Source organism: Electrophorus electricus, chromosome 7 (genome assembly GCF_041902795.1).
Source record: "Electrophorus electricus isolate QZ-2024a chromosome 7, ASM4190279v1, whole genome shotgun sequence".
Classification (NCBI taxonomy): Eukaryota; Metazoa; Chordata; class Actinopteri; order Gymnotiformes; family Gymnotidae; genus Electrophorus; species Electrophorus electricus.
In genome coordinates this window covers 29,823,139-29,835,763 of record NC_137503.1, presented here as the reverse complement: position 1 = coordinate 29,835,763, position 12,625 = coordinate 29,823,139, and the positions used below count along the sequence as shown (strand labels likewise).

Sequence of the window (12,625 nt, the reverse complement as noted above, 5' to 3'; positions counted from 1 at the left end):
CCACCATATCAAAAAGCATGTAGATACCTCGCAGCAAACAAAGCCAACGCCAGGTATTCGCTGCATGCTAGGGTTAATTTTAGATGGCCGTGTCTTCTACTAGGGGCTTCTAGGGGCTCTGTCAGCTGTTGCGGTTGATGGCTCCCATGCAGTTGCTAAGTTTCCAGTAAACAGCAAGACTCACTAAAGAAAAAAAGATTGTGGCCAAAAGAAAGAAAGTGCCTGCTTCTTTGACATATGGGTAGTTGGACTTACAGATGCACTCCCACAGAGCGAAAAAAAACATTTTAGGTAAGTTATTTTGCATTCCAGTGTGATCGAATACAGTTAGACAAGAGATTGAGACATTAGGATAGAGAAGATTTTTGGTTAATTATGTATTATGAGAATAGTGGGACATTCATCGAAACATCTTTTCTACCAAGTTTGAATGACTGCGTATATAAAGAAGCTTGCATGCCTTCGCGCTCACCTAGCGCAGGTACCCGCGGTTTAACTACACGCTTGAAAGACATTCCCAGTACTAACATTTGTCTTGGGATTCACACGCTCCTCCCCCCGCAAAGCTAAGTCGTCCAATCGTCAAGCGTATAGTATTTGGACCCCCTTCCTGCATGGACTGCGGAGTTAAACTTGCGCTGGACCGGAGAATCAAGATCTTATCCACTTCACACAGCGGCCAGATACCTGATCGCGCTTGGATGGCGGGGTGAAACCCGATCGTCTGATGTGCTGCCCGAAACCCAGAGGAGTGACTTACCAGGACGCGTTAAAAATGTCTTCTTCCTCAAGTGAGGTCATTAGCGCCGATGAGATCAAGAGGGAGAACTCAAGGACGCTGGAGAACCGGGGGAGTGTCAAGCTGTCAGTGCTGGACCCTGCGGAGTTGTCTATGGAGAATGCAACTTCAGTCGCAGCTGTCGATGCGGTCCGCGCCGAACTTCTGGACTGCGCACCGGCCTCCCTGGCCTTCTCCCCGGAGCAAGTGGCGTGCGTGTGCGAAGCACTGCTACAGGGGGGAAACGTGGAGCGCCTGGCCAGATTCCTCTGGTCACTGCCGCAGAGTGACCTCCTGCGCGGCAACGAAAGCATCCTGAAAGCCCAGGCAATAGTTGCTTTTCACCAAGCCCGCTACCAGGAGCTCTATTGCATCCTGGAGAACCACAATTTCAGCCCGGCCAACCACTCTTCTCTACAGGACATGTGGTACAAGGCGCGATACACCGAGGCAGAAAAGGCACGGGGCAGACCGCTGGGAGCTGTGGACAAGTATCGCTTGCGCAGAAAATACCCTCTACCACGGACTATCTGGGACGGAGAGGAGACTGTGTATTGTTTCAAAGAGAGGTCCAGGAATGCGCTCAAGGACATGTATAAGCGGAATCGGTACCCGTCTCCGGCAGAGAAAAGGAATCTCGCGAAAATCACAGGACTTTCTTTGACACAAGTCAGCAACTGGTTCAAAAACAGAAGACAGAGAGACAGGAATCCATCGGAAGCGCAGTCAAAAAGGTGAGGAAAATTTGGAATTGTAAAGGTAATTGTAGAGCATACTTAGAACTGTGCTTCAACTTTCTGATTAGGATTTCACTACCAGTGAAAGACAGTGTACCTGGAGAGATAGTAGTTTTCAGTTTCTTATCTATGTTATTTAAAGGTGATATTTTCATTTTAGTGATAACGTATTATGTAAGAATTCATATGGATTTAACCGCGGGAGTTGGTTCGTTGAATGGGGGCACGCTTTCTCAATGTTTTGAAATACGAAGCTTTGGCCGTTTAAATGAGGTGTCGTTTTTAAGAATGGCGGAGCGCATGCCTCCCTCAAGGGCAAACAAACAGTAATCCTACAAGAAACTTTAAGTCATTTTCTTAGATTGATACATTCTTCTAAAATTACGGGACGGTATTATTATTAACGTTAATCGACAAACAAACGGTATTGTTTTAAAACTTTCAAACATGCGATAAAAGACACTCCGTTTACCTTGGTGATCAGTCATTTAATTAAAATACCTATTGTTTGTGTTTGCTTGTGGATTTTAAACCCATTGTCTCCACCCTGATAATTAATCAGTCAAGGAGATCTCCTGACGTGGACAAAGCGCCATTCACGGCTTGAGGCGTTTTGAGACAGATAAGAAGTTGATATATATTTGTAAACTAGCCACACACGCAATCCCTGCCCACCTGGCTGCGATGATTTATTGACACTTAAACGACCTGCAACAAAAATAGCTTATTTTTTCATCTCAATGTTATAGGTTGCTTTTATCATAAATAATAAATCCAAAGTCTCGTAAATAAGGGAGGTCTAACTTTTTCCGTCTGCGTCAGCGGTGAGAAGTGGCAATGATGTTGCGACTGTTGTAGCATATATAGGCGTCTTGTCACTTGGCCAAAAAAATATTTCTGGCTACCTGAATTCACTCCATACGTGCCCTCCATGGAGAAAAAAAAAAGTCCCGTGGTCTGTCGTGTCAGTAAGATCCTTTGTGTGGCTTGGCCGTTCTAAACGGTACATCCACAGCTGTCCCAGTCAGTAAGGAGACTCACAAGGCCGCCAAGTGCTCAGTGCGTTTCTAACTGACCATAAAGGCCAGTCACTTTTAGACGTTACGTCCAAACATGGCCTAAATGTTGAAGTATTTTGAGGGCTTATAATTTTGAGAGAACGATGTTATTTATAATATAAAGCTAATTAAACAACTGTCGACCGTTTAAGTTGGCAATAACAGAATAATTTTGTTAAATAATATTTATTTGTGCGTTATTACATCTCTCGAAGGGTTTACATGGTTTTGGTCTTATGAAAGATACCACAGTGTATCAGACAGAGATAATTAGTTGGGATGCGCATCAATTATTTAAGGGAATATAAGCCTCTATCAGGAGAAAGAATGGGTCTATTAGAAGCAAGGACACCACAATAAGCATGGCTTTCTAGTTTTGTCTCTAGGACTTATGTCAGCCTTGGCCTGCTTACAGTTTGTTTCACATTTCAGTTTAATGGAAGGAGTGTAAGCTGAAACATGGAAAAATATATCATTTGTGAAGTAAAAGAAAAATGCTAAAAATAATAGAAATCCATTGTTTTTCAGTAATTAAGAATGAACAAGTGAAATCCTTAATGGACACAGGAAACAATAAATGAAAGGAGTGAATGAATCTTAATTTGTGCAAAATTGGCTGACATCCTGGTCAATATAAATTTATAGCACCTATAAACCTCAGAGGAGTACACTGTACTTATTTACTGTGTAAATATTATGCATGTTTGCTGACTGCATGTACTGTCAGTGGCCTATTTCTATGGCCTTAACAAGCACTCTAACCTGCCAAGGTAACATTTTTTTGGTAGCCAGAGCACACCCGCTGAAACTACAGTCATAAGAGGATTTTCCCTTTATATTTAATTTTTCTACAGAATTACATTATGCAGTTAAATGTTAATTTAAATATATTTTTTAAAAGTACTCTTCTGTCTTGCAGTGAGTCAGATGGCAATCACAGCACAGAGGATGAGTCCAGTAAGGGCCAGGATGACCTGTCTCCTCGTCCACTGTCCAGCGGCTCTGCCGGCTCAGTTGTCCATGGTGCTAGTCCTGCTCTCGTGTACACTGATGGTGCCACCACTGTCATTCAGCAAATTGGGGACGTCAAAATGTCTCCTCTTCCAGCTGGAATGGGTTTCAATGGCGACCTGGCGAGTGCCAACTCCCAGTATCTCAATGGTGCAACCTATGTCCAGTCACATGGCAACAGCAGCCTTCTGAATGGACTTGGAGCTGCGGGAGCCCACTTTTTGGCCTTTGAACCCCAGAGGGTCTCCCATGGCCAGGACAGGCTTCTGGGAGGTTCTTCCATGTCATACACCTCTTACTCCATGGGGGCTACAGAAACCACAGTTGGAAAGCTGGAGGCCATGCAGTCTCTGGTCACCCACTCAGAAGATGGAGCGGCACCCTCGGTAGTCACCTTCGCCACCACCCCATCTTCATCCTCCTCTAGCTCGGGGGCTCCTCATCTAAGCAGCTACAGCATGGCCAATCTCCCTGGGGTGGAGAACAGCCTCGGTCTCCCTCCTTTATTGTTACCCTCATCCTCTACAGTTCCATCTCATGGTAGGAGAAGTGTTGTTTATCTTGTCTACAGATGACTAACTACAGCACATTAACAGTCATTATTAATTATAACATTAACATTATAAAATGTCTGACTCAATGAACCAGTATATAAAGATATCACCTAATCCAGTTCATCAGAGTCTGTATGAGCATTTATATGGTAGAAGCAGGTGTGTTAAGTTATGGTTGGAACCAAACTCTTTTGTGCAGTAAATCTCTAGTGCAGTGTTGGGTACAGATGATTTACATCATCACTTCAACAGTGCAAGCATTGGTAAAAATGATCAATTTAGACATTAAACCTCTGCCAAACTCTCCACCCCCATGTTAGTCCACACGTCTTGTTGTCCTAGATATTTGCATCACTACTTTGGAGTACAACAGAATATTTTGTGGTGCTTGCTGTTCAAAAACCGGCCATCATGCTTTGCTCTGTCCAGATGCCAGAGTTTCATGGTTTTTAGGGCAAGCTTGTGGCTCTGGAACTGCAGGGGTGCGTATATTGTGGATAAAATAATGGGAGGGAGTGAGAGCAGGTCAAGCTTGTGATGACTTCAGGATTGTACCAAATAAAAGGCCTCAATGACATTATCCCCACCTCCTCTCCATGGCTCTAACCACGCACTAATGGTTCTTTCCATGAATATTTTATAGCCACATCAATAACAGCAAGGCTTGTCGGGTGCTGCTGCTCTCTCCCTACAATCCTCATCTTTTTCATCCTTTAATATGCAGTTTAAGAGCCACATAAAAACAAACCCACCCCTGGCTGAACTTTTGATTTAGAAGCAAAACAGTTGAGCCCAAACAGTCAGTCAAAAAAACCAACAAAAATAAAAAACAAAACCAGAAGGAAGAAAAGCACGAGACAATATTAAAAATGTTTAGCCAAAACCTTCTTTCCCTGTGCCCATAATTTTAAAGGCAATCCAACAAAATATGTATTCATAAAACCCACTGGGTTTGACGTTCAATGCTGCAGAAATGCAATGAAAAAATTGTTTTTTTTTCCAGTTTAGTGGTGTCTGAGGTAAAGCTTGGGCCCAAACCCCTTTTCCTATTATAGCATAGTGAACAGACACACTCATATAAATTATAATTCAATGTGCAAATATATGCATATGTTAGAATACTTTTACCTCATCAGTATTGGTGGTGTGTTGACTTTCACATTCTAATGTAAGGGAAGTTGTCCATGGTCCGAGTCCCATGTGATACCAATTCCAACAAATATTGGCTAAAGCTCTACGGGAAGCCTGTAGAAAAATGTGGTTCTACCTCCAGTAAGTGAGTGTGAGGAGGTGGGGGGGGGGGTGGCCTGATTATTTATCAGATATTTCAGCAAGCCTAATGGAAGGAATGGATCTGGCGCAGGGCCAAGTCTGTCGTTCTGAGAGTTATGTGCCACATTCTAGAGTTACAAGGAAATCAAAGTGAATGTGACCACAAACAGAAAATGAAAAAGGTGTTTCATTTTATATTTCACAAAAATGTACTTTCAAAAGAGGGAAGTGGTGTCAAAGAGAGGTACAAATGGAGAAAGAGTGAGAAATAGAGTGAGAAGAGGGAGAAGGGAAGAGAAGTGGGGGAAAAAAAAGAATGGCGATGATGACATATGTAGAAAATCTACAAAAAACACAAAATAGGAGAGCATATCCCTTCTCTACTCCTGTCTGTACTTCCTTCACTTGTACAGTATTTATGAGCTGTGAGAAGAAAGTGAGGTTAGGCACTAAGGAGTTTATGGGGTTAGCCTGTGGCCAGACAGGGTGGGGTGGTCGGCTTCAGCTCACCGACCTTGTCTCTGTTCATGTCTCTTTCCCAGGAGACTCTTCTCCCCTGGATGGTGTCGTTAGCGACTCTTCCCAGCATTCGGGTCAGCCCCTGCTCTACACCCTCAGCCAGGCCGTCAAGCAGGAGCCCTTGGACATTGGTGTGGGCTACACGTATCCCCCCAGCATGCCCCTGGATCAAACTGGCAACCTGGGCTACACCGCCTCCCTCTTCCTCTCCTCAAGCCTCGGCCACTCTGCCGACGGCGGGGGCCCCCTCGCCCCTGCTGCAACGGCTGCCGTCACATCGGTCCTCTCTAGCACAGAGGGTCACTCCACGCTGACTCACACTGCCCGCAGCCTCCAGGAGGGCGGGGGAGCTCTGCCCTCAGACTACAGGGCCCAGGAGGCTCAGCTGCCCCTGTCTGACCCGCTGGAGACCCCGGCAGGACCTGGGGAGGGACCGGTTTGTGGAGATCTGGAGATGGAGGGCAAGGAGCTGGCGAAACTGCAGACTGTGCAGATGGATGAGGATGATGGTGACCTCTGACCCTGCTGATCACATCACCTGAAGTGAAGCTCTGTATTTCATGAGTGCTTGGTTGTTGTTTTTTTTTTAATGCTATTGCGGCCTATTCATGAGGTCTCCTATGCACATGTCAGTCCCAAACTCTAATATTTTCTTGTTTCTTGAATAATGTATGCAAGATGTGTGCAAATGGTGGAACTCAGTGAGCAGTGCCTTCATCTTCTCCTCACAAACCTAGCCTGAGCTAACCTCGTACTCAGACGGCTGCAGAATGTACTTGTTGATGCACTGACCTTAAGAAGATTATGTCTCAGCACTGTCTTCTCTCTCCTCTATCTTATAGTAAGGGACTCTTGTCAGGAGAGTGAGAGAGGGAGAGATAGAGTGAAAGAAAGAGAGAGAGCAATGGAGTGAAAGATAGAGATGTGATAAAAAGCACACTATAAAATGTCTTGCAAATGTCTCTGCACAATCATTGCAGCTTTATACTGATTCTGTTTTCCTCTGCAATATTTTATCAAAGCACAGATGTTTAATTTTTTGTTGTTGTTTGGTCTTTTGTATTTAAATTTTTGAGTGTGAACTACTAATGTGGACAACAATATTTTGTTGGTTTGCTTTTTAAATTTCCATTCAGCAATTACTTTTTGATTTAAACACATGTGGCAACCTTTTGTCCTTCTTGAAATTCAATTATCTTATTCTTGGGTCTTTGGCACCTGGTCCCTTGCGCCGTCCTTAGAGAAATGGAATCATGATGCAGAGAAAATTACTTAAGTTCTAAAGAAAATAAGTTTTCAGATTTGCTTTGCTATTGAAAAAATATTACATTCAGAGATGCTGCCATCCTGATAAATATAAAACCTTAGTGTATAACTTGCAGATACAGCTAGCAAACAGAAACAATGCACATACTTTAAATGATTATAAGGCTTTAAGCATCAGCCTCTCATTTAGAAATGAAACTTATTTTTCTAAACCCTTCACCTGATTAAATCTGTATATTTATACATGCATAATGCATGGTGAATGGGTTTTCTGTCATCAAGACCAGTTTTTCACATTAGAGTCCTGAACCCCAACAATTCAGTCTTGACAACAGAATAACCAAAAAAATAATGACATAATTTCAGATGAATCACATATTACTTTGAGCTGTAGGTAAGTTGGTGCTTTAATCTTGAGGCATGACATCAGTACCGTGGATATCCAAGACTCTCCATTTAACAAAATTAGGCTAGGACTTGGGCCTCCAGGACAGCTGGCCGTGATCCTCACACATTACTAATGCATGAATGTATGCATATGTAGTATGATGGAGGTCAAGCTCATGTTCTCACTACAGGGTCCTCTGTGATCGTTTGCCAATGCCTGGCAGCTGCGCATCCCACTTCACTCTTCAAATGTAATATGGTACCTGTCATAGCCCGAAGTGGAGGTCACCCAAAAAGGCAGAGTGGATGCGAAGAAGTGTACACCCTTATTGGATTTCCCCGATGCTCCTGCACATGACCGAACAGGAACAGGCATTTTGCTCCAAGCTCAAGCTAAGCCATTGCTTGTTATTTGGTAGTTTATACAATGGCACAAAAACTGTGTGATGGATTGCAGCTCAAGATAAAATCTCAGATACTATCGTGCAGAAATATCTTTACAAATTATGCAAGACACTATTTTTCTGACACATTCACATGTATGTGCATGTAATAGAACGTTTCATCAGATATTTTCACTTTGAAGGAAGGAAGAAAACCTTGGTCAAAGTTAGGTGCATGTCAACCTTCTGGGAAAGGAATAGGCTTAGGTCTGTGCCCTATCGTGGGAACATTTCCTTCTTGTGACACCAGGCCATGTGAGTCTAAGCTAATTGAATGGCATCCAGGTAGGACTGGCTCCCACACACAAAGGAAAAAAATGCACAGGTAAAGAGTCTATTGTTACCTGTGCAATGGTGACCCTGTCGCCTAGGGCAGAAGATTAGCTGATTGCTAGGTATCGAATGGCACCTCCTGGAATATTGAAGGGTAAGAAAGCACTTTTGTTTGGAGCTTTTGAGCTAAGAACCAGTGGCCACAACCAAAGGGACATGTGTGCTTCGTGTACCCCATTTCCCTTGGGCTGACTGTGTGTCAGCCGGTGTGTGCAAGGCAAGGGGATCTTGTTGCTTCGCCCTATTGTTCAGACACAGACGTCACAGCGTCTCCATATGCGGTGAATGGTGTGGCTTTTTGTGAACCCTTATAGAGAGCTTATCATCTCCTAGGACATAAGTACAGCACAGAGGAGCAGAAAGAACCTTCACATCAGTCCAGTCTCCAATTTCACAATAAGCATGAGGTAAGGGGAAAATCATTCTGAATTCTGGGAGATGTAAGTTTGATGTCAAAAGGCTGCCCATTATCCTGCGGTTCAAAGATTCAGACGGCCGGAGGGACGCTGCCATCAGCTCGCCCTTGTGGACGCTCTCAAATGCAGTGGCAGGCACATAAATGCTGGCCATGGCAGGCCATAAAAAAAGAGGGAACCCTGCAGAAGTGGGCTTATTAAAGAAGCTGACCCCTGACTTTTGCAGGCTGTTTCAAAGCGTGACATTTAGTGTGCCGCTGCAGCCTGTGAGGCGCGGGTAACTTGAGCCGGAGCCCAGCCTGCCCCAGCCCTACACACTGTGCTAATGTGAGGTCAGAGGCCAACTGGGTCTGTATGACTCACAGACCCACCACTTCACACACACACACACATAATACACGCACAGACCTCCCCCACACACAAACACACAGACACACACACTCACAGATAGGCCTATGCAATAAAAGCACAGAGATGATGAAGCACATGTTCAGGAACGCATAGAAAGAGGGGTGTGTTGGGCTCATTTGAATAAATCCTTATGTGCCCCTGAAATTCTGCATGTCAGCAAATCAACGGAAAGGTGTCGGTATCCAAGAGAGGAGGACTGACTCTCTTTCTTTTTCTCTCTTCTCTCTCACGCTCTCTCACTCTTTTAAATGTGCACACAAACACATGCATGAATACACAAAGCCCCCACAGTTGTCAGCCATGTCAGCGCTCCCCAAAATGTGAAGCACGCGTAAAAATATCAAATAGGATGAATAGTAAGCAGCAGTGAAATAATGGAAGTAGGAAGTTCATAAAAAGAGAAGGCCAATAGAGGTCAGTGTGGTATGTTTTTGGCCATATAAATAATGTAGGCTAGATTCATAAACAGGACCAAAGATATTGTGAATATAATTGTTATTGTTTATCGGCTTTCAAGACAGCTGAATTAGAGATTCAGTGCTGCAACATATTACAACTCTGCAGTCTGAGTTTTTTAAAAATTCACTTTTACCGTAATTTTAATTTGTCGTGATGCCATAACTTGAAAAGGAGAATAATACATACAAATTAATAATTTTAATAGGCATGACTGACGTATCTAGCTATATAGGGCTACCTAACCTCTCAATACAATTACCAAAATAATCATACAAAAAGCTGATAAATATAGATGACAGTTAATACTAGATGCACTAGACGTGCTAACATCCTAATTAAGAAAAAAAAACGGCCAAGCAAGTAGCCTAATAACACTATTGTTTTTACGTCCCCAGTTGTTAATAATTGCAATATTTATGTGATGCTTTGCCAAGTTGCACCAAGATTTTTCTCATAATCCTACAAACGTTGTGGTTACTGTTTACTTAATAAAGGTGTTGGCAGTAAGGTGAGTATTAATTACTGCCAGTCCGGGTATGTCAAAACTGCGCGTCACATCCGTTCACGTGAATGACACAGCGTAATAATAGAATGATACTTGCAATTCCAGTTTATCAAATTCCTGTTTAAACATTCGTTAGATGTAGGCTATATAGCAAATAAAATTATCATGATTTATGTATACTAATAAACAGGCTGGTAGTATGAGATGTAATTTAACATATATATATATATATATATATATATATATATATATATATATATATATATATATATATATATATATATATATATATATATATATATATATATATATATATAGTAATTACATTTAACCTACGAAGCATTAACAAAGTTCATAGGCTAAACAAGCAAATAAATTTACATCGAAAAAGATAATACATGAGCATAAAACGCACACGGAACTAAACCTATGTATTGATGTTCATGCAGCGCCGCTTTGCTTTGCGAGTTTACTGGGAGCGAGCCTTGACTCCCTATAAAACTGTGCTAATTATTTTAATTCCCAAATGTACTTTTAATAATTGCAGAAATTAGTAATTTGTGTAAGCCGAAGTCTAACATCGCGCAAGGTAATTAGTCATAATACATTTTCAGTGTAATTACAGTAGCCCAGTAACCTATTAATTATCATTTTCACCAGCATCATCGAATTTCTTTTAACGAATGTTTAATCATTTAATGAATGTATAAGCTGAATTATTCTAATTTAAAAAATTAAAAGATACTAGAATGGCGAACAAATAATAAGCCTAACAAAATGCTTTGTATATATGACAGGATATTACTTGTCGATTGGTGCATCTCATATTGCACCTAATTTAGTTAAGCAGTTGTTTGTTGTGCTTTGGATACTTGCCCGCGACTACGCGTGTCTCCTGCGTGGAACTGTTATTGTAAGAGCACAAGAATAACTGGCTATTGCATACACAGCAGTTACTCAGCTCCCTGACATAAGTCGACCTTTGTAATAGGCCGTTTAAATTATCAATTTAAATCTTAAATGAAGCGATTAAATGGGGACTGTAGTAAAAGTATAATATAATTTAAGCAAAAAGTATAGGAATATACTGACATAGAAGCTATCAACAGCTACATGAATTTGCGTCGAGGATTCTAATGGGATTCTAATAACCTCTGTGTGTTTTCACTAATAGTACTTTATAGGGTGTCGACCATCGATATGTAGCGTTGTAGTTTCCAGCCCTCGCCTTTGGGCCATAGAGAAGCACATCTTGAAATGATCAGGGTCTGAGAACGGGCAGGGCCTTTCCGCTTTAAAGGTCTAGGAGCGAGGCGCGCCTCAGTGCGGTGAAGACATTACGACACCCAGAGACGTCAATCACGGGTCAGTGTGCCGTTGTACTGAAAAAAAAAAAAAAGTATTCTCGACCAAGATGATGTAGGAGCCTATATATGCCGTTAGATCTATTAAAATCCATAGTCCCATATCACACATAAACGACTACAATTTGAATTCTAGTTTAAGATAATTTAGATATGAGTTTTGTGAATTATTTGAAACATCACTGAAGTATCAAATATAGGCTGCGTATGTTAGTATGTGTGTGTATAAAAAATATTGGGTAAACTGGGCTTGTTTCATCTTTTAAAAAGCCCTAACAAATCATTACACTTTTTCTTACAATGTCCTGTGCAGCACTACTCTAAGATTAACGACTCGGTCACACAGTCTGGCTCTTACATTTATATACTTGTCTACTATTTTGCTGAAGCTCATGCTGAAGAAATTTAGTGTCGCCGAGAGGCATAGTATATTGAATCATTCTTCTGGACAGATGGATGGACCATCTTTCAAACCGTCTTCTTTTCTCCTCTCTGGAGACATTGGGCAAAGAAAGTTGTTTTCACAGGTGCCAGGATTGGCAGTTAAAACTAATTAACTCCTTATTTCAAATTACTGTCCAAGGGGCCCCCAGTAAGACCAAAGTCACACGACAATCCAAATTCTAATGCAACATAGTAGGGTATCGACAGCATGGTCCACGGGGCTCACGCCCCCGAGTGGGCTCAGTGGTTGTCTTGAAAATGGACGCCCCATCTCAAATTAAATTATAAAGAGGTGCTCCATTCCGGGTGAGTGATTGTGAGCTTTGCGTCGCCATGGTGTCATATTGCAGATTTCGGCGTAGATAAAGAAATGCGATCTATTCCTTAAAACAGCGTCTGGGTAGCAAAGAGCTCGAGGAACACAGAACTCATTTACTAATGCACCGGTTTTATATTTCACTGTACGGGGAAAGGGGGGAGAAAGAAACATGGGGTAAATACTTTTTCTTTGTGCCAAAACAAAACAAATTACTCTACATATAGACTCTGCACGTGGTTAAACTTCGCCTCTGGACGCTTCATCAAAATAATGTATTAACATTCATCTGATAAAGCGTCCAGAATACGAAGTATAATTTGTCAAATTTGAGACGCGGAGACCACTAAAA

The 12,625-nt window shown here is 42.1% G+C and overlaps 1 protein-coding gene across 1 annotated transcript; it reads left to right on the top strand.

Annotated features, from left to right (window-relative positions):
* The first annotated feature begins 399 nt into the window (after window positions 1–399).
* Window positions 400–7,097, top strand: six4b (SIX homeobox 4b). The gene is made up of 3 exons (XM_027003009.3): window positions 400–1,512; window positions 3,493–4,124; window positions 5,953–7,097. The coding sequence occupies exons 1-3, from the start codon at window positions 728–730 to the stop codon at window positions 6,447–6,449; spliced, it is 1,914 nt and encodes a 637-aa protein (XP_026858810.2). The 5' UTR covers window positions 400–727; the 3' UTR covers window positions 6,450–7,097.
* Window positions 7,098–12,625: the final 5,528 nt, after the last annotated feature.